The sequence below is a fragment of the Centruroides sculpturatus genome, unplaced genomic scaffold (genome assembly GCF_000671375.1).
Source record: "Centruroides sculpturatus isolate CEXI.00-Female unplaced genomic scaffold, Cexi_2.0 scaffold944, whole genome shotgun sequence".
In the NCBI taxonomy this organism is placed as follows: domain Eukaryota; kingdom Metazoa; phylum Arthropoda; class Arachnida; order Scorpiones; family Buthidae; genus Centruroides; species Centruroides sculpturatus.
In genome coordinates, this window is record NW_019385062.1 from 294378 (window position 1) to 317040 (window position 22663).

The 22663-nt window shown below is 33.3% G+C and overlaps 1 protein-coding gene across 2 annotated transcripts in view; it reads right to left on the bottom strand.

The window, feature by feature from the left end:
* LOC111634114 (POU domain protein 2-like) overlaps nt 1–22663 on the bottom strand; it is a 213486-nt gene that overhangs the window by 157503 nt on the left and 33320 nt on the right. The window contains exon 1 of one of the 2 annotated variants that reach the window (XM_023378805.1): nt 10785–12560. The exons of the other annotated variant lie outside the window; for it this stretch is intronic. Within the exon in view, the coding sequence (XP_023234573.1) occupies nt 10785–10814 (30 nt within the window). The 5' untranslated portion in view covers nt 10815–12560. Of the gene's footprint in view, nt 1–10784; nt 12561–22663 lie in introns of those variants that run through there. 2 annotated transcript variants of the gene reach the window in all.

The following is a 22663-nucleotide window of genomic DNA, read 5'->3' on the forward strand; positions in this document are numbered from 1 at the left end:
AGAATCGAGAAAAATCGGCGGTAAATTTCCATGTCTGAGGCCTGGCCTTACATTAACGTCACATAATTTTTTTTTTGTGTGGAGACGTTACCGCGGATGGTTATACGAAATGTTACAGTTTCTTCTTGGCTCTTCTGATTAAGCAACTTGTTCTGTTCGAATAGTGTTTCGCATCGTCTATCAAACACGATGGTTATAAATGTCTGTAGTATGATTAGAACCGTTTTTCCATGTGGCCTTTCGTGTTTAGCGGCGCGGGAAACGTGAAAACTTTCCGTATTGGTGCTCTTAATAATTGGGGTCGACCATTTTGGCCTAGAATCGGTTTTGAGCTACAATTCAAAACAACAGGTTTCTGTCGACACCAGTAAATATTTTAAATTAATCTATATTTTTTCTACAGTGAATTAAATACAAAACTACAAACTAAAGACGCAATAAATTAAATATAATGATTTCTTTATTGAAATTTAAATGCATACAATTTTCGATTTACAGTAAAATCATTTAAATTTTTATTTTTCTATAAATGCAGAGTAGAATTAGTGGCAACTTATAATTAAACGGAAGGAACACGTAGCCTAATTCCGTAAACTTCAATAGAAAAAATTTCATTATGTAGAAAATTTTGTTGCTTTTCGGGATATTTTAGAAGCAAGAAAAAATAAACTTGAAAAATGTTCAAAATTCCAAATGGCTATCTACATGATGTTAAAATTAATGAATATAGAGTAAGAAAAAGTTCATTATTAAGGATAAATTTTTAAATGAATAGACACGAGACAATTGAGATTTGAAAGAAAACAAAACACACACCTCGTTAACTAGTCTGATGAGAGTTATTCCGAAGAAGCTAATGGTTACAGAATTATCTAAATTGAGTAAACATTTGTTCTCTGCCAAACAAATTAAATGAGGACGCAAACAAACAGTTCAAAAGGAAAAAAATTTAAATTATTTTTACTTTCCCAAATTCCTAAGCCATACAAAGCGATATAATACAAAATAAAATCATAATAAGAGGACTTCAAGAATTTTAAATCAAAGAGGAAAACAAGAAAATGATATTTGTCTGCTGATAAAATTACATGCAGGAATCTCTTTCAATCCACATCTTTCGATTTCGTTGAATACAGACAAAAATTCACATAATTCCAACATAATATTTTAAAATTTTGGAATTATTAATATTAAAATATCCAATATAAATTAGTAAGGTTTTCGAACCTTACTAATTTTATGAATCGATATAGAATATTTCGTTGCATTCTATGAAATTTCGCACAAGCTCTGAATGGCGTTGAGTGACACTAATGGCGTTACTCGATATTTAAGGATCGTCGACAATTAGCAGCAGATTTTCTGATCTCTTAATAAGTGCGACGTATTGCGTGTCTGTAGTTATCGTCCAAGCTTCACTTCCCGATAGAAACGGTAAAAATAAAAATAAAAAAAAAGAGACTCGTTCATTACTAATGGCCAAATACATCAGACTAATCACATGACCAATCGAAATTTTTCGCCTTTTGCTTATCTTCCCTGATCGTACGTAAATCCTGGACAAATATCCTTAATAACCGGCTATATTTCACTAGGTATATAATCAGTAGGCTCATTAATAGGTAGAAAACTAAAATGTCCGATCCAAGAGTACAGAAGAATGATTAAAAAAACTAAGTACATCGCCACTCACCTGAACAGAAAGTAAAATTATAAACAATGTGTCGTAGTTTTAAAAAGTTATTTTTAAAAATAAATTGAAGAAATAAAATAGCGTAAAGAAAGCGATTAATTATTTTTATATGGAAGTCGGTAAATTAATTAGCTGCAAAGAGAATAAAATTACCAACAAGAAAATTTAATTAAATTTTACACAAACTTAATTAGATTAGCTTTGGAATTTATATCGAAAAAAAAAGAAAATAAAGCGAAATATATCATCAAATATAAAACTCTGCTGCAAGATAAACAGGAAGAGAGCAAACACATTTTTAAAAGATGGAGCGAGGAAAAAAAAAAAAATTTGTTAAAAGGTAAATAATGACACCGGCTTCATAATTTGCTAATGTATTTTTTTAAAATCGTGTTTGATCAGCGGAAAAGAGAGAATTCGTGGGTCCATTTGCTCAGGATACTATATAAGGAAACCATAGAAACCATAATAGGAATGGAAGAATATAAATTAGGTGATAAGAGCCATCGAAGCAGTTGTTGACCTTGAGAAAGCTTCTACCGCATTTCACAACCACCCTCCTCTAGAAATATTGCTTTTAAAACAGATTATTCAAGTCGACACGAGCTTCAATATTCGACTTCGGTCACATTTTAATTTATCTCTAGTTTTAAAATCGAGACAAACAACAAAAATAAATCATGAATTAACTTTAAAAAAAAGAAAAACTCCAAAGAATTAACTGCATCGTATTATAAATAAGAGGAAAGTTCATACATAAAAATTTTAAAATTTTAAATTTTAAAAAGTGTAAGAATATAAATAAATTAAAATTTTCGACAATTAAAAACCGATACGATCTTCCAAATCGCAAATCATGCATTAATTAACTCTTAATTAAAATCAAAAAACGTTAATATACGGAGAAAAATTACGCGGCCGAAAGTATATTTTAATTAAGTTAACAATAAATTAAAACTAATTAAAGTAGTCCCTTCCCAGTTCACCTTTCCCGGTGTCAGGCGTCCTTCTAAAATACACTATAAAAGATTTAAAGATGGTCGATGAGGGACGGACATAATAATTAATCTTAGGAAAACATTCGGGCAATTAAAATCCTACAGCATCCTTCATTAACAATAATAAGACCACTTTACGATTTGTTTAATGCTGTCTGGGAGAAATTATTTTGCATAAGTGAATTGTCTCTTGTTTCTTTTTATTTTTTTTTATTATCATAAAAATTTTTCCAGCTCGGAATTTTTCCCAAAGGTCCACTCGAAACTCGGTCGAGCGTGGCAATACAGAAAGAGTAATGTATACCTGTTTGAGGTGTAGATCAGCGAGCGATCCGTTTGGATTTAAACAAAGGAGATTGCTTCAATTTTTAATTTCATGCCAAACCGACGCTAGATTAAATAAACGTGACGAATTCAACGGGTCGAAAGAAACGGATAGAGACAGCCAGCGCCGGCCATATTTAAAAGAAAAGAAGAAGAAAAAAAAAAACTTTAAAATTTCTTCCATTCGAGACCGGAAGGTGGCGCCCTCGAGAGGTAGAAGGAGAGAGGAGAATTAAAAAAATCAAAACAAAAGCAGACAAATCGGAATAAGGTTAGCAAATTCCTAAGACTATATATAGACGGAAGGATATACGCGATATATACCGTATATATAGATCGGTGGCGGCAAATCACGTCGAACCGTACAACAAACACGAGCACGTGAGAGGAGCGACGAACGAAGACCGAGCGTCGACCCCCCCTCAACGTAGCGCGTAAAGCATCGGCATACGTTTAACATAACGAAGAGAGCGACCACCGACACCGTGCTCATCGAGAAAACGTAAGGTTACCTGTTTTCGGTGCGCTTAAGTTTTAAGGATGGCGACCGTTGCCTGCCTCCGTCCCAGCATTCAACCAGAGCCAGCCGGGTGACCAGTCAAAGCCGGGGATGACCACACCGGATCAATATTCAATATCAGTCCGATACAGGACCCAATGGAAGGCAACCACCTTGATGGCACCCAAACCTACGTGTGATGAATGTTACATAGACCATATATTAGTGACAATGTGGAAATACCAGACGCGGGAAGATTTTTTTCCTTTTTTTTTTTCTTTTTTTTTCCTTCCTCTCCGCCGTCCGATGGACGGACGCTCCTTCGTTCGTCCGCCTGTAAAATGTCACCCGACTGCCTGATGGTGGAGGGAGACTAATCGCGACGCCTCCCTCCTCGACCGGTGGATCTCGGACCCGCTCCTACTCCTTTTTTGCCTGTCTAAATAGTGTCCCGCGAGAACAAAAAAAAAAAAAAAAAAACGTGACGAGTGATGAAGCCAGCTTCGTTTCCTTAACCTTGAACAAAGATGGGGTGAGGAAGAGAATAGAATACGTGCACAATTTTATAGAAAAAAATTAAATAATCCTAACAGATATAACTATCGTTTAGTCGATTGCCGTTCTTATTCTTAATGCTTATCATTTTTTAAATGTTTTTTTTTAAATGTTACCTACTTACAATACAAATACAAACATTTTAAATACTATTAATAACAGCCCAACTCAAACGAACTTACTAAGAAGGAAAGAAAAATAGTAGTAATTTCAAGAAGAAAAATCGGAATTATTTACAAAAATGGCGCAGATTTGAGGCGTTAATGCTCTGTGAATAGTTCCTTCACGTGACTATTTAGCTAGCGAATCCGGCGCGAATTTTCAATATTTCAGAGAGGGAGAGGCGGGATATAAGCCATCTTTATATTTAATACTATAGCATCGCAAATAAATGGCTGCAGTTTTAGGACGATGATGTGTCATTCACCACTGCATTCTCGGAACTTCCCGATGGCGTGACCGAAGTAGTAACAGGTCAGAACCCGAGGTGACAAATGGAATATCTGGTATCGTCCGACAGTTAGCACACACGTACCCTACCTGCTCGGCACTTCATCATTCGCATCGAAAGAGGGATATCTTCGGAATACGAACGTTCGACGCACTTCCATCTTCGACACCGGAATTACCTTCGAATTAATCGGTAAGACGTACCCTCGTCCCGTAGGTAATACATCAGATCCACCTCGCGTTTCGTCTATTTTACGTTTTATTCCATTAAAATTTATAAACCGGGCCAATTACACCACGTGATAAGGTCGGTTCCCGCACCGAAATCCGATTTCTAAACGTGGAAGGGAGATATTTATTGTTGCAAATGAAAATGGAAAGAGGAAGTATTCTAGATGACGAGGTCCGCGTAAGGGAGTGAAGATGGGAAATAAGACAAGAGAACTGGTTTGGAGTAACCGCTGAAGGTTACTCGATGCTCGAATCGTATTCATTGCCAGGTTCTGGATAATAACGTGCGAAAAAAGACTAGTTAGTCCGGTGTTGAGTAATGTCATCTAATTAAATGAAGGGGGCGATCCCTAAATATCGTCGAGCATTGTTTAATTTAACTAAAAACGATACGAGATAAAGCCAAATAATAAAGCAAGATATATGTGTCTCGTACGATGTAAAAAAAGGGGGGATAACAAAGACAACAACAGGCGAAACTTAATGATAATAGAACAAAAGAAGAATTACAAATATACTTGAATAAGTTACGTTTGTTCTATCCCAAGTGAAATTTAAGTTACAAGTTACAGACAATAATAAATTTTGATTACGGAACAGCCCACATCAAATTTCGAAACTCGACGCTTATATATCAAGAAGATTTAACAGTTAGATTTAATAAATTATTATATCTTTTTACTAAAGTATATATCTATACTCTAACACAGATATATCCTGTCCTCCCTTTTTTTCGATATCTTGAAATTACAATTACTCACAATTATACTTAACTTTTTATACTTTATAATTCTTCTTTTCTGTCATCATTAAAGTAAAATTAAATACTATTGTGTAAAGCATTATTGGATAAATGAACTACTACACTCATTCGTTTTCCTCTGTTTTACTTATTATTTAAAATTTTTGGAAACAAAATATCCATTTATATTAATACTTTTATCTGCAGAACAGCTATATAGAAAATATATTGTCGATATGTAATTTTACAAATCATATATTTACATTATTTAGCAAAATACTATGACCTATTATCTAATATAAACTAATGCTCCAAAGAGAAGACAAAAAAATTGTAAATAGAAGTCCTCTTTTAATTAAGATAACGAAAAAAATCCCGATTATAACAATGCCTTTTATATAAATTTGCTAGCCTGTCTTTAAATTATAAGATAATAATTACTAAACTATAGAGAGAGTCTTAATAGGGATTCACCCTAACTAATGTTTGAAATTTCGTTTATTATCTACGTAATTCATGTAGGCTTTTTAGTGCTGTGACAATTAGTGCCATGGCCGAATCGGTATAGAAAAGTTTTAGGAAACATCAACATAAATTAACTGCATAAATTAAGTATCCAATTATAAAGATGTACTGGTATGTATATCCAGTTACAATGGAAAATTACAAATTAAGCAATGCATTTAATTTTATTTTGATTAGAGGAGATTTTCGCAGAAATCTGTAAATCAACTTTTCCTCCATATTTCGAAATTACAATACTAACTCCAAGATGGAGTAAAATATTTAAATTGCAAGTTTTATTTTTTAAAAAAAATATGTTAATATATTGTTGTGATAAGCTCAAAATTCACCAAACTCCAGGGAAATTTAAAAGAAAAAAAACAGAAATATGATAAAATATATATATAATGAATCAATCGAGATGATGTTATGTATGTTGTAATACCCAAGAACATACCAGGAAAAAATTTGGCTGTAAATAGAAAGCGTGATCTGATTGGGTTATAATCTGAAAAAAATTACTTTCAATTTTAGAAATGCGATTCTGCTATCTCAATTTATAAAAATAAAAAACAACGTTTATCATATCCTTAACGATCTTTTTTTAAAAATTATTTCAACGATTCGTCACATTATCGTTGCGAGTATCAGTTTAAAGTGTGCTGTAAATATCTTGCTGGTTTCTAATGAGAAAATTTAAGTTTTAATCAAATAATGATTTTAATACCTTTTATCATCATTTGGACGAGTAAGAATAAGTTAAAGCATATATGAAGTCGATATAAACATCCACAATCTACTTAAATAAAATAGACAGGAAGAAACGAAAAAATACAAAGGTATTATTGAAGTATTGGTTGCCTTCTACAAATAAGGTTTTCTTTAATAATTATATGACTTACTTGAAATGTCTTTTAATCGTTGTTTCTTAAATCATATAATTTGATAAAATAAGGATATATCGTACAGGAATGTATTTTACAGAAATGGACAAAGTTCTTTAAATAGTCATTATGCAGAATGTATTTCGGGGCCAGACCCCTCTTCAGCCACAGATTATTCTTTAGTCTGCGACTGAAGAGTATCATCTTATAAAATAATCTTCAGCCAGACAGGATTCTGCATAATGACTATTTAAAGAACTTACTTTGTCCATCTCTATAAAATACATTCCTGTACGATATGTCCTTATTTTACCATATTATATGATTTAAGAAACACAATTATACGACTTAAACAACACGCCGTTTAACAAATCCACGAAGATATTATAATCTCGTGTTAAGAAAACAAGCAATTTTAAATTATAATAAATTCCAATCAGTGAATATTAATGTCATCAGTCACAATCTTTCGCTTAAAATAAAAGGTATTTTTTTCTACTAATAATAGGATAAATTAATAAACCTACATTCCATACTGTATGTCGTTTTCGTTTACTTAATTTGGATAAGATTCTTTAAAGGGATTACAAAAAAAATGTACGTTTAAATCCGACATTATAATTAAAACTTTAAAATCTTAAAAACCGAATAAGTCAGTGGAAATAATCTTGCTCCGAGATTTTGCGATTTTAGCAGTCGTGGTTCTAGGTCAAATATTCGTCTAATTCGGAAAATGTAGGGCGGAAAAACAATATAATTAAGAAGGATCCTTCTCTAAGGGTTTAGCGATCATAAAAAATGCAACTTCCCAAAACCAAATCGAACGATGGTAAGACTTAAAGTAGAGCGTGGCACCGGAAGCCCGGAGTCCGAAGCCACCCGGAAAGCGGCCAGCTTAGAGAGATGGAGAACGTAGGCCAAAGGTAAGACGAGGTGGCGGGAAGGAGGGAGGCAAAAGGGCGCGTGCGGCTAAAGAAAAAAAAAATGTTCGTTAAGACTGCTAATTTGCAGCAAGACCCGGGTCTCCGGACTCCCACCAATTTCCTGCGGGGATAAGAGCGGCCGGGTTTCCGGCCCGTTTGTAATTTCCCCCCTCGCCGAGAAGAAGAGAAAGAGAGAGGTGGACGGGGCACTCGGTAGCGGGCACCGGGATTTGTCGGGCTCTTCATTTATCTCGGTGCCAAATCTCGGCAGATAAGGAGGCGAGGAGCACCGGCCAGAAAAAAAAGAAGATATCCAATCGCCGATAGGAAACACCAATTTTTACCTTTTATAGAGGCCACCGGACCTTCTACCACAGATTTCGTTCTGCCCTACACGTCGAAATTCGCGAAACAATGGTTAGTCGACTCGGCTTCGTTTTCTCCTCGGATATTAACACGATGGACTTCATTTTTTTCCTTTGTTCTACTATCCCCTAACGAGAAAACGAAATAATCCGGTATTATTTACCTTACCGAGCTGTTTGGATAAATTTTTTTCTCGTATTAAGATGAAAAAGAAACACGCGAGGACCAGATACGAACTCGCAGTTACCCAACTTTCCAACACCACATTGTCTATTTTAAAAAAAAGAATAAGCGTGAAACCACTTTAATTTAAAACACATTAAAAAATTTTAAACCATTTTGTGAATTCGATTTTTCTAACAGTTTAAATGACCAGTTAAATGAATTATGTTATAAACGATGGTAAATTGAACGCGTTTATTTATACATTAAATATGGACCGTTTGAAACGGATAAGTACTGTACGTATCTAAATCCCACGCTTGTTTCGGCGTATATTTATCTTCTAGATATTTTGCGACTTGTTGATCCCATTCTCTAAACGAGATCAACAAGTTACAGACTAATAAAATCAACACCAGTTTTTCCATGGCCAACGAATCATTATTTTTTCCCGCTTGTTTCGTCCAACAATTTCCATATTTTACCTTCGTATCGATTGAAATTTGACTGTTAGCTCGAATGGAATCTTTACCGATCTCGTTCGAAATCCCGTAAAAATCTTTATACTCGTTTTTATACAGTAATAAATTTGGCGGCAACAACTTCGGCGGGTTTTTCCGGTCGAGAGAAAGGATGACGAAAGGGCAGACCCCGGTCACGCGACCCGTCCTGTATCGGAGGGTGCGGAAGGTCGACGTCGGAAGTGACGACGAAAGACGAGACGTCGACGAGTAATCCAGGTGGAGGAGAGGTAAACCCGAATTAAGTAGAGACGATTTCTTAATGCGGGCAGAAAGTTTTTTAGAGAGCGTTCCGTCGGGTAGCTGCAAGGACTGGCGATATAAGACGTAATGACAAATAATGTTCGGGTAATAAGGTGTAATAAGAGGGGGAGGGAGCCTTTCCTATCATATGGAGAAGTCCGAGCAACTTTGGTAATGGTGGACCGGGATAAAGTATTAATCGCTACCAAGAAACCATATATTTCTATAGAGTGAACATTTTGGCAGGAGTGAGCAAGGAATTTCTATAAGACACCTACGGTTTTATGACCCTTTAATGGCACATAACAGCTTTAGATGAATGTTCAGAGTGCAATTTTTGTACATTATGTCGCAACGGAAGACGATGGACGCCAAGTTTTAGTAGAAGTCTTCCGACCATTAAAATGCTCGGAGAAAAGATTTAAAAATTATAAAATTAATTAATACCGATCTCCGCCGTTTCTCTTTGGAATCCATAAGCCGGCCGGTCATTTTTATCCGTCCTCGGGTCGAAAAAAAAATCTATCGATCCCTCAAAATAAGTCCTTTTAGAATATTTGTTGTGTAGAAAATCCACAAACTCCTAATGGACTTCTTTTATGACAAAAAACGAAATTCGTCTTCGGCCGCTATTTCGAGGGCGGATCTAAGTTAATCGTCCTTTTTGCCCCGAAACTTTAGAGATCTTTCCCTTATCACTCCAGAGATAAATGGTGGAAGCATTAAAATATCTCCACCAATAGGATTTAACCGAGAGATTCTCACGTATGCAATTTCGTTCATTCGTAACACATAAGTCACCTGCTCGTTAGAGCGTGTACAAAATGCACTAATCCGGCAGAATATGCGCATAAACCACTCCATTTAGCTAGAAATATGAATGCCATTAAATTAACATTTGTAGTCATCGTCTAACCCCGTTACGTTTAGAATGGCGTAAACTTCGATAGTTACATCGCCTTAATTAATTAAGTTTAATTAAAATTAGCCCTTAAAGTCGCGCTTAATACCTAAATATTGTCTATAAATTATGTAGGATCTATCTAAAGATATAATACTCACATCTAGATCTAATAACATATAATATAATAAAGCATTTCAAAAGTTTTCAATATAACAATTTACTGTTCAAGAATTAAAAAAAAAAAAAAGCATCCAAAATGTCTAGTAGACACACAAATTCTGCGATATCGATATTAGTCAGAGTCAAAATTTAAATTTTGTATAATTTATCTAGGTTTTTATCGAGAAGAACACAACTAAGTTATAAGACAGTTCGTAAAATAAACTGTCAAACATGACAGACAACTCCGATTTAACTGGAAAATTGTTGCATTTATTGCTATAAGGTGTAACAGGTGAGACGTTAATCGAAAGTTTAAACCTTTCCAATGACTACGGAAATTATAAAAGCCTGTCAAGCAACCTCATCCAATTGGAGGAAATTTCTCAATAGGTAGTGTAATCTACGTTAAGTAGCGAATTATTTTTCGTTTAGTTTATAAAGTACTACCATCGTCACTCTAGTAATATGTCTAAAAGTATAACGACGGTAATACTAAACGAGATAGAAGAGCGTTAGGGCGAGAGCCGGGTCTGGAATCGACTAGTGGACGAACGGCCAAAGCCAAACCTGTTCTGAACAGATTTTTCATACTTAAAACAAATATTTAAAAAGTTACTACTCACCGGCCCGTTAGCGAAACGCTTCTTCTGCATTCCCTCTCGGAGAAATCCATGGGATATGTCGGAGAGAACATTCACTCACCACATCCAGAGACACACTCCCGACCTTAATCTGAATGTGGGGGAAGCGCAAGGTAAGACAGGTGCATTCATCTGTAGCTCCTGCTTGTCCCTCGCGCACCCATTATGGTTACCTCAATTTCCCCAAAGTATTTGGCCCCACGGGGAGGAAAGGACGCACGGGTGGGGAGGACATTAATCTCGGGTATCTCCCCCGTCCCGTCCCCTCGAGTTAATGTCATACTCTCCTTGGGCCGGTTTCTGCCGCGTCACGTGCACCGGAAGACTACGTAACTAGTCCGGCGGGGGTGTGGGCTCTGGGCTACAGATCACTATCGAGGCGACAAAAGGTTCTAAATTTCTTCGACCGTCTTAACGTCGGACGCGAGGCGTTCTTTAGAAAGTGAACAGTCTATTTTATGGCCATAAGAGTCCGAGTGAGCGACGTAGATAACAAGAGCGAAGATATCTAACTGACTTCTGCATTCCATGATATAAAGAAAAAGAACGCAGACATGCCGATGTTGATTCTTCGCTCACAAATGTTTTTTCTCCTTCATTAGTATTCCGGTAATCGTTCTTCCACTCGTCTAAACTATTCTTCCAACACCGTATTTATTTATAATAAAAATTATTATTATTATTATTGCATAATTTAAAAGCTAATTAATTTTTTTTAAATTCAATTACTGTAGCAGGAATAGAACCCACACTCCAATTTTTCTGATTTAATTCATTTCTACTTCGGCTACGACCAAACTCCATAAACAATCGCTCTTTTAAAATTTAAAATCATCCAAAAACAACGAACGGTTAGCAAATAACCCGAGTGAATCCTATCTACTGCACATGACACAATTACAGAAACCTATACCGTGGTCTTTAAAAATTTATCGAGGAAAAAATTTTTTAAAAATATTTATTTAGGCAATACACCAACTACCATTAATAAATTTAAAACCCCAACATCGAATTTCGCATTTTTCTTTTCCTTTCCTTTCTTTTTAAATGAACGTCGGAGGCATAGATAGATAAACAAGAATTTAATGAACAGAACTAGCATGGAAAATTAAAGAACGAAAGAAAAAACAAGATTAAGAACCGAAAAACAAGTGTAAACAAAATCTCTGGAAACATCAAAAATCCTTCGAACACATTATGCTCATGTCGTGCATGCGAGAACGATGCTATTTCCTTCGTTCTTCGTGACGCCTTATGCTCGTGCGACGAAGTGTGACCGAACCGTCCTCGGTTATATAGAGTTATGGAAATGGTTTAACGTATGTAAAACGCTTCATAAATTGAAAAGTAATGTAACGTACAGACAAACGGGCTGGTTGAAATAGCTTACGAATACCTTCTCGTCCAAATAAATACAAGAAAAGTGATTAAAAACATCATCAAACAGTACCTGGTTAAGTACGTCAGAAAAGTGGTTATTCGAGTATAAGTTATTATTAGGTGGTTACTATAAATGGACGTTAACGAGTAATAAATCGGGATATTCGAATACGTTGTACTGTAATGTTAGAAGTCAAATAATTCTCAAATATATCAAATAACCTGTTTCGGATGATCTAAACATATAATTCTGGTACTTTAAAAATGATAAATTATACAAATTAAACTTACTATAGTCATTTAATTCGAATATATCCTAATAAAGATTTTCCAAAATAAGCAGAAGTTTGTTAATACAGTAATCTTAATTCTTGCTTACAAGAAAATCAAAAATTTATCGTACAAAAAAAGACGTCGCAAATCATTAAATAACAATAAAAACAAGGAATATTCCATTTTTATCCTCTTTATGCATGATTTACATTTTAAATTGAGACATTTTAAGGGAAATATTTATTTATTTATTTATTTTTTTATCGAAATTATGAATCGTCCGATTTGGACGAGGTAAACTAGCATCGAAATCAATCATTCAATAATGTTAATCGATACTAAGTATTTATAAATTGGAATATTGTTAATCATTCTTCACTATTATTGATATGTGCCAAGATTTTTCCTTTTGATTTCTTTTTTTTAAATTTGAATTTATCACTAGGCCGATTACATTCTCTAAAACACGAATGAATAAATCTGAAAAATATAAAGTTATTTTTGCTTGAATCATATAATTGGCAACCGAACATTTCTAATCAGGAAAATATTCACATTTTTATTCTCTGACAGCTTCATTACAAGTATACAAACATATATTTTATTGTTTATGTAGAACAGTATATATAGGCCTATATATAGAGTCTATAAGCCTACATAATGATAAAGTCTATGTTTAGATACCGACATTATATACATTACCACAATATAGAAAAATCTAGAGAAATTTAACGCTATTAAGAAACGAATTAAACATTACTTTTATAACAATTTTTACATTTTACATGGAAAATGTCTTCCTATACAAAAGAGTCGAAAACCATTTCCAACGATTTTAAACACCTACGAAATTAATAGTAAGTAATTTATTATAAGATAATTAAAAAACTAATCAAGCTTACGATTTAATTTATATTAAGCTTCAAAATAACAGCACGGCCTGACAAACGAACGATGCTCCAAAAAAGAATTTTATGATCTTCATATCAAGTGACAAAACAAATAAAAGATGTCGACTCGTTTGTTTTTTCTGTTCGATAGTTAGGTCGTTGTTCGCTGCAGCTGAAAACTTCCTTAATTCGAGCAGGTGCCATGCCTACTTGATCGCTAATTTTTGAATAATATCTGATTTATTAATGACACGTGGCAAGACATAGCAATATTTCAGAAATATATCTCGGTTCCCTCCGTAGTACATTAGTTTAACTTAAATTTCGTGTTAGCACGGTTCGAAAGTGTTCGTTAATAACCGATAGCTTAATTCTTTATAAAATCAAATTAGATAATATAAAATATAATATATTAAACTCTCGTAATTGTTGTGGAAAGAGTTCCTCATTCATATGTCGTTAGATCGAAGTACACATAATATATTGGTCATAGAATAATTAATATTCTATTATACTGGCAACTAATTGATATGTCTTAAGTCGTTACGAAAAATTCAAGAGTACTTCACTAATCTACAGTATTAATTTCATATTTATTAACTTCTCGACGTATAAATTAAGTTCGCTACAGAGTAAGGGATGAAGATTATATTATAAATAATAAGCAAGTGATAAAACAAATACCTTTCTAACTTAAGAATAAATTTTCACCAGATATCTGGATGTTGTACTGTACTTATCTAAAAAACAGAACATTTGATAAAAGTTAATGAAACGAAAAAAAATACAAACATTAATGAATTTTTTTTTTATTTTAGAAATGTAGAAAATACTTATAGAAAGATATTTCATCATATTTTGATAACTGATTATTTAAACAAAACATTTAAATGTATGAGAAAGAGTGATTCTTCATCTCTATTCAGTGAAAGCAAAAACGATTTCCAATTCTCTCGATTACAGGAAAAAATAAAATAAAAAATTCAAAACACAATCATAGAAGAACTATTTTGAAGAGGAAGCAACGTGTAAAAATATATATTCAAACTGTAATTATGCAGATATATAAAGAAGTTTACTGTATAAAGAACTTTTTTGTCCTAAGGCAAACTTCTTACGAGATGGGAAAAGAATCTACGAATGAAGATCAACCAGCAATAAAGAGAAAAAAACTCGGCAAATATAATCAGGTGTGTTTAGTAGTATAAGTAACAAAAATTTCATACCATTACGTTTTTTAGTAATAAAGATTGCTCTAAATAACCCAAAATAATAATAATTTTATAGTATATTTGGGACTAACTTTTCGATTAGAAAATGCCAAGATAAAAGAGCTCAATAAATTTGAAAATTTGGAGTATCCAATTCTCTAAAATATCTAATTATAGCTTAAGGATATAATTTATATGATTAGTCACAAAACTCAATTTACGATACAAAATATTTTATATAAAATTAGCTTTTTTTATTACTTCATAATAAAAACGATAATTTTCTTGATACAACCCATTTAATTAAACTGATTAAATAATTATTAAATTATTGTTATTTAGCGGTATACGATACAACTCTACTTAGATGCTGAATTACGCCTGTACATATTTTGTTTTTTTATTAAAAATATGGACAATTAATAATAAATATTTTATTAATTTTTTTTTACATTTCCAAAATTTTATATCAAAGCTATCTAATATTTTGATTATGCTTTTTATAAAATTTTAAAGCACTTGTATACATGTAAAAACAAGAGATTTGCGTCTTTCCACTCAAAAAATACACCGAAAAAACTAAAATATTTAAAGGAAAATAAAATTATTAAAATTAATCTGTAAAAATTCAAATTAACAAAAAAAAAACATTATTATATATGTAATAAACTCAATTGAAGAAAATCAATACGTTAAATATGTGTCCATCGATTAAATACGTTTTAAAGTAGTGTGAGATATCGTTACAAAAATATTTAAATATAAAAACTTGTTTTTATAATACTCGTTCAAGTCACTGAACAATTTACGAATTCTTCAAAATTTATCCTCATAACTATATTCAATACAATTATTTCAATAGGAATTTAATGATAAAAAAACATCTTTTAACGCTCTTAGTGATATTTTTACATACTAAATTAGGAATATTTTTTTAATTCGTATTTTAGCATGTAAAAATATAATATAGCAATAAACATACATACATATATTGTTAGTCTATGTATAATGTTTAATTGCTCAATTGCTCAAAAACATAATTTTGATTCTTCTCTACCGTATACAAATGTCAATACGAAAATTAATATGCAAAATAGAGAAGAACTAAAAAAAAAATTCGTAAATAAACCGAGATTAATCTTTGAAAATATATTATTATAATTAACTTTAGTTATTTATTATTTAAAAATACGACGAGATTTATAGATTTTTCCCCTAATTTCCACAACGGTAGCGCATTACCGTCAGACTGCAAGGTGCAGCATTAATTTCAGCTTTTATCTCTACCTGCTGCTGACAACAGAGTGCAGCACACGACGCTCTGACAACTAACAGATAACAGGCTTCATTCGCTGCTTGGAAATATCCGACAAAGAGCCGGGACCGAAATCAAATGTATAATCCGACTTAAAGCGATTCTTCTCCGGACCAAAAATCAATTAGACTGTATAATAAGAAGAGGAGCCGGTAGATGGGAAACAACATCCCTTCGCAGGACTTTAAAATAAATACTAAAAAGTAGGAAAAACCAATAACCTAGGCTGGTGAACGGAAGAGAATCTACACGTGTGGAGTAATGAGGCGAAACGACCTACCTGAGTTCTAAGTTTAGATGACAATCTTCCCATAACACGTGTACACAAAAGATTTATAAATCAGTGCATTAAGAGAGTTTTGTCAAATGCTCCACTTCGATTAATATTAAATGAAGTGCATCGTTTATTTTCCGAATGGACCAAAATAATATTTCGAACTTAATTATCATATACTCCATTCAAACGAAACATAAACACATAAGTTATAACGCCTGATCTCGCCAGTTCTTTTCCTATTTGTTTTGCTACTTTGCACCCAACTTGAATACCATCAATTTCGATGCACGACACGTCCCAGAAATTGTTTAAGTAAAAATGCATTCGAGTGTGAAGAGAAAACAAATTAATAAGTTTTTTTTTCTTTTTTTAGAAAGAGAAGAAGGGAAAATACTAAGTACCATGCCAAATGATTAAAAGAACAAATTAAAAAAAAAAGGCACCCGATTTACTTTTCGCACATAATTACAAAGGTAGAGACAAGTGATAATATGCAAAAAAAACGTAATGTCCTGGGAACAAAGGTCACGGAGGAGAGGAGCCGGCAGATGAATTTCATCCGAGACTAGTGAGGAGGCTGGAAAGAGAAGATTTTATTGGCAATCTTGAAGTTGACGTTCTAAAAGCTCCCGACTCGTCTGTTTTTTGCCGGTGGGAAGCAACTGTGATTGGATAGGAGAGATGGACATAGAACGGGATCGATCAATATAGGAATTTCGACTCGAGGTCCAAAGTCTCACGTGGAAAGGCCACGTCCGCAGCCACGGTAACAAGCTAGGGATCTTTACGGAGAAGAACGACGGCTTCTTTTTAAGTAAGTAATGCTCCTAACAGGATGGGACACAAAGCTGTATAAACATGTATTCCCCCTTCATTTCTGTATCCATTCCACTAATTTTAATTCTCCTAACTCCTAACTAATTATATACCTGTCGCCTAAGTTTCTTCTCGGATTCACTTTCGAGCGTTATAAAACTATACTATAATTCCAAAAAATTTATTAATTTTTCTCCTTAATAAAATCACAACGGTTAATGAACTACGATTTTATCATAAAGTTATGACTAGAATAATATTTAAAAAAATAATTTCAAGTAAAATTATAATTTGCAACACGTTAAAACAACGTATTAATCATTAAATTCGAGTTTAATTTACCAACTCATTTTAAGCTGAATAACAATAGAAACGTGCAACAAATAACAAAATTCAATATAATCTACATGGAATCGCACCAACAAAAAAAGAAAAAACTTTTACGTACGAAATTAGTTCGCAGATAATTATCGACACGCAACTGAATATCGATCGCTCCAAATAAATTCAAATCAAATGCAACGTAAACAAATATACTAAATTCTAATCGCGAGCAAACATTAAAGCTTGTAACATATAAATTATATTATGATTTTCATTAAGAATCGAGGAGAAAAATAATTTTCTATCGATTGTGAAGAGCAATTGTAATGTCGTGTATACAAACAAAACTGTATTAACGAATGCTAAACTAGAGGATTTTTTTTTTTTCGAACCGAATCAATTAAATGTTAACAAAAAGACCCATTAAAACTTTACATTGGTTAACCTTAAACAAATAATTGTACAGTTTAAAAGGCGCCATTCAAACTTCGTTATTTAAAAAAAAAAATAAATCAACAGTTCCTTCTTTAACATCTTAAATAATAATTACAGAAAAAACATTATTTTCTTCTTATTTAATTCAAATTAACTATTTATCTACAGAGAAGACGTTATAAAATTAAAATATTTATTTACAGTTAAGTGAAAAGTTCAAATATTTAATTAAGATTAAGAAATAATCTTAACTTCAAAAGTCGCCATTTTTAATCTATATGAAAACAATCGAATCTACGTAAAACAAACGATAATAAATAAATTTATATTATAATAATTACGGGGATTTGGCGGAAAGATGGAAGAGAAAATCAATTAAAAACATAATGGTTCATGATCGATGCCAAAGTCAAGGTTATAAAACAATGGCGCTTAATAATGGCAACATATAACGAATTAATGTAAAAAGTGCGATTAACTGATTCTTAATGTGACATTAGCAAACATTTCGCAGACTTCATAAATATAATAATATGAATCGATGTTTTATTAATGTTGAAATTATCTAGTTTTAACCGGGTAGATTTTATAAATATTTATCGGAATTAATATCTTTCCGAACAAAGTATGATATATATATTATATGGAAAAAACTATACAGCAACTTATACACGTCGTTTATAAAATTTATATTAAAAACGATATTACGTCAAAACTGACTTTTTATATTGGAATAATTTTAAAGAATATCGAAAGGAAAAGAAAAAAATATTAACCTTTTTTCTAATTATTTATTATGCTTCTATTTATTATCTTGTCTCTCTCTCTCTCTCTCCTCCTCATCCTCATCCCCATCCTCCTCTTTTCTTTGTAGGATGTCGGTTTAAGAGGGATTAATTAAAACATCAGTAAAAATATTATTAAAATATTACAGATTATCGTAAATTTACGGAAAAATATAATAATTATTTAAATATTAATTAAGTCACTCGATTTTTAAATCACGAAAAACGTCATAAAAATGTAGTCGATCGTCATAATTTTCCTAATTATTTATCAAAGTTTTCTGAATCTTTTCTAGTTTTATTATTTAATAAGAATGAATAAATCTTAAGGGAGGGGGTACAAAAGTTCCTGGACAGAAGTGGCGCCATCTCGTGTATAAAGGGCATCGATTATCGAAAACCTTCCTTAACATTCCACAAGAACATCGCGAAACCTTGCTTCGGATATAAATACGAAGGGCAAGAAAAATAACTCCTCTATTTATATACGTTATATCTGACGAATATAAATATCCATTAATTTTATATTAACGTTTATCAAATTTGCATGGATTTCTTCGCTGAAAATTTTTTTTTTCTTGTGAAGACGTCGACAGAAATTTCGAAAGTTTATAATAAATTTCTGTTAATTTTATATAAATTATGAGAAAAAAAATTTCTGTTTTAAGTTTATTGTTTTGTATTAAGCTGAAATTTCTTACATTCTAGAAAATATCAAAAGGGAATTTCCAACTTTTCTAGTAATCCAAAGAAAACTTTGTGTAATAAATTTCGCGTGTTAGTTTAGGAAATCAATCTCTAAAATCGAATTTAATTTCCTAACTAAATCCATTAGAAGAATCGAAAACCAAAGTTTTGGGGGAAAATGAAACTATATATAAGTTTATATATATATATAAAGTCTATATTTAACTTTCAATCAAAGAAAGTAATCTACTTTCAATTTCGGCAATTAGTTCAAGTTTACTTTTATATAAGTTAAGATCAAAGCGGCAATAGTCGCTTTTAATTGAGAAATCATATATCATAGTGGATCGTACAAAATAGTTTAGAACGATCGGCCAAACTAGTAGCGAAAAACCACCCACCGGGCAGCAGATTATTTTCCACCCTAGTCTCGACGTCGATCACGTGACTGTACAAAAGCGAGGTGAAGCCTCATTGCTCCTCAATTACTACCATCATTTTCTTCTGCACGCTCCAATTGTCTGTCATGTTATTTTTTCCTCTTTCTTTTTTAACAACCGATAGTATCCTTTGCGTCTAACAAAACTAACTAACATAATGAAATCGAAACTTTTCGCCAACTAAAAAATTACTTAACCCTTCTGGACCCTCTGCTACCTTCGTCCCGTTTGACACGTGACTTCCGAAAAATCCACTTTTGTAAGGAGTTATAAAAAAAAAGAAATTAATTTTAGTACCAAAATTTGACGCGTATTCCCCCAATTTTGGTTTTGTTATAAAGGAAGGTAAATAGAGGTTTCTAAACAATGGAAAGACGAAGGTTGTTGGTTAATTGCACGAGTTAATCTCGAGTGTAGGAAAAAAAAACTGCAGAGGGATGACAGGTAACGATAACGGGTTATCGGGATGTAAGACCTTTCGCGAAACGTACGCACCGAGAGGGAATTCGATGTTAAGAAACAAAAGACGAATCGTTATCATTCAACTCCTACGCCTGTCACGAAGATAGCAATCTGGCCATAGCGATTTCCAAACGTAGTTGGGGGGACGCTATTATTTGGTGTTCAGCACTGTCCCAAAGCGAGTAAGTAGCGAGCAGAGGTCGTGATTGCAGGTTACTCGCACCCTCATCCATCTACATATATCATGTCCAAAGGTAGTCGATCAATTCGTACCTACAACACAACACTACTTGTTTCCTATCGCCTAATGCCATTATCTAGAGGGCAAGAAGGACGGCGGAGACGGACAGAGAAATCTCTCTCGCGCCACTTCATCATGTAGTTAAAACGCCGCCGTATTAAAGGCAGACAACGTGTGACGGATCACCGGTGTGTGGCATACGTGACGTCAGGCCACGTGATGTATCACCGCCAAATGACAGCTATATTGTATTTAAATACCCAGGCGTCCGGTGACAGGAAAATCACTGTTCTAAGTGTCTTTTTGAGCTTCGTGATACGTAATTAATTCTTTCTTTCTCCGTCTCTCTCGACGTCTTTACCAACTCGGGCACGTTTCCCTCTTTTAATACGACTATCGGCCAGCATTTTCTAAGCAAATTTTTAATCCGGCTGAAAATATTCGATCCAATAATGTTTGGAAAACACTTTTCTCCACCTATATTAATAAATGATTTATCGTACGTCCGACGGTCGTGCGGAATAAAGAATACTTTAAATTCTTATATCCGGAATAAATTTATTTATAGATAACGACTCTTTAACGGGAGAGGTGATGGGGGACGGGAAAAAAATATATAGCTAAGACAATGTGATGAGAATAAATAAGCAAAAGATTCCATTTTCAAATAGCTGTATCTATCACCCATTTACGGGTCAATTGATGCTCCGATCACGTCTACATATTCTATCCATATAGGTAATGAATACCTGAGCAGAAAGAACACACCCTTATTACTGACCTTTAGGCCTTCGTTTTGCAAACGAAACCGTCTTTTCACACATAAATTTCGAACTTAACCGAACGGGCCAAAGCGAGAGATGCGAAAGAAAATGCGCTTTTAATGGGTTGGCCCATATGTTAATCTATCATCGTCCACCAGAATTAAGCTTAACGAGAAGTGAGGAGTTCGACAGAATTTTTATACAAGCAGACAAAAGCTCCATCTCTCTTTCTATTTAGGAAAAAAAACCAGATAAAGGAATTTTCTGAGGAAAGAAAAAGAATATAATTTCTTTCTGAATATCGAATATTTAAAACATTCTCAATGAATGATGTTATTTTATTTTCTTTGTTGGCCATATCGTTAAGGAGACGAAGCAAATAGACTAGTAAGGAATTCCTTCGATTTTCGAAAGTCTTCCCAATTCGTATATTCCATTGGATTCTACCGAATTATAAATTATGCATTAGCTTTATATCTTAGGCAGGCGAGAAAGTTTGGATGTTGACGCAAGAGTCTATTTTTCTTCTTTCACTCCTGCTCTTAAATGAAATTACTTTTTTCCTTTCTCCTAAATCGTGTCATTTATTGTATGAATTAAAATCGAATTATAATTTCTTAATAAAGAAAAGTGCTACTACTATTATATATCCGTTTAAAGTAATAATTTTCGTTTATACACCAAATTATCGAGATTATTTCTGGTATTATGAAACAGTACAAAGAGTTAATTGATAATGAATTAAAATAGAGTAAAAACGAGATTAAAATAACCTTACAATCCTAAAAATTCGACTTGGATATAAGAATGTATGGATATAGAAATGTAGGAAAACAACTCTATTCTAAGGTATAGAAACGAAAACAAAATGCATGGTAACTACCAATTAAAACGAGTAGGAAAAAAGTACTAATTCTTCCGTAAACAGGCAGGCATTAAAGAGTATGTTATTTTCTTTGTTGGCAGTTAGACGATAAGAGAAAAACGAAGAAAAAGATAGAGCGCCCACAGCTAGCACACCTCCCTAATCACTAGCTACGTAATAGAGTGCAGTTCGCTACCAGAGCAGGAGTTAACCTCCCTAAGGGGACACAAGGCGGGATGTGGAAGGTGGAAATTCAACGATTTGAATCCGTTATGGGGGGTACCTGACAGCAACTGGCCACAAAGAGATGATGGCAGGTCTAAAGGTGTGCGGGAGCTATGCCAATTTAGAAGACCCCCACACCTCTGGAGGGCACGTTCTCCCTACCTCCTCCCTTTCCATCAATCACTATCGAGAAGAGAATGTGCTCATCTACATCTGAAGTCAAGACACTTATTTCCATTTGATTTATAAAGACGGTGTTGTGTGTATGTATGTGTCTATGTATGTGTTGCCCCCGTCTGGAAAATTATAACCCACATGTTCCGGCTCATTGTTGCCTATTTCATTCCACCTGTGCAAATACTTGGGTCATGCGGGCTTCGAGGAAAAATGCCTGCCCTGCCCAACAATTCGATAAGCTTTGTTTCTTTTCACGCAATTATCTTCAGTAATTTAATTGACAAAGAATAACAA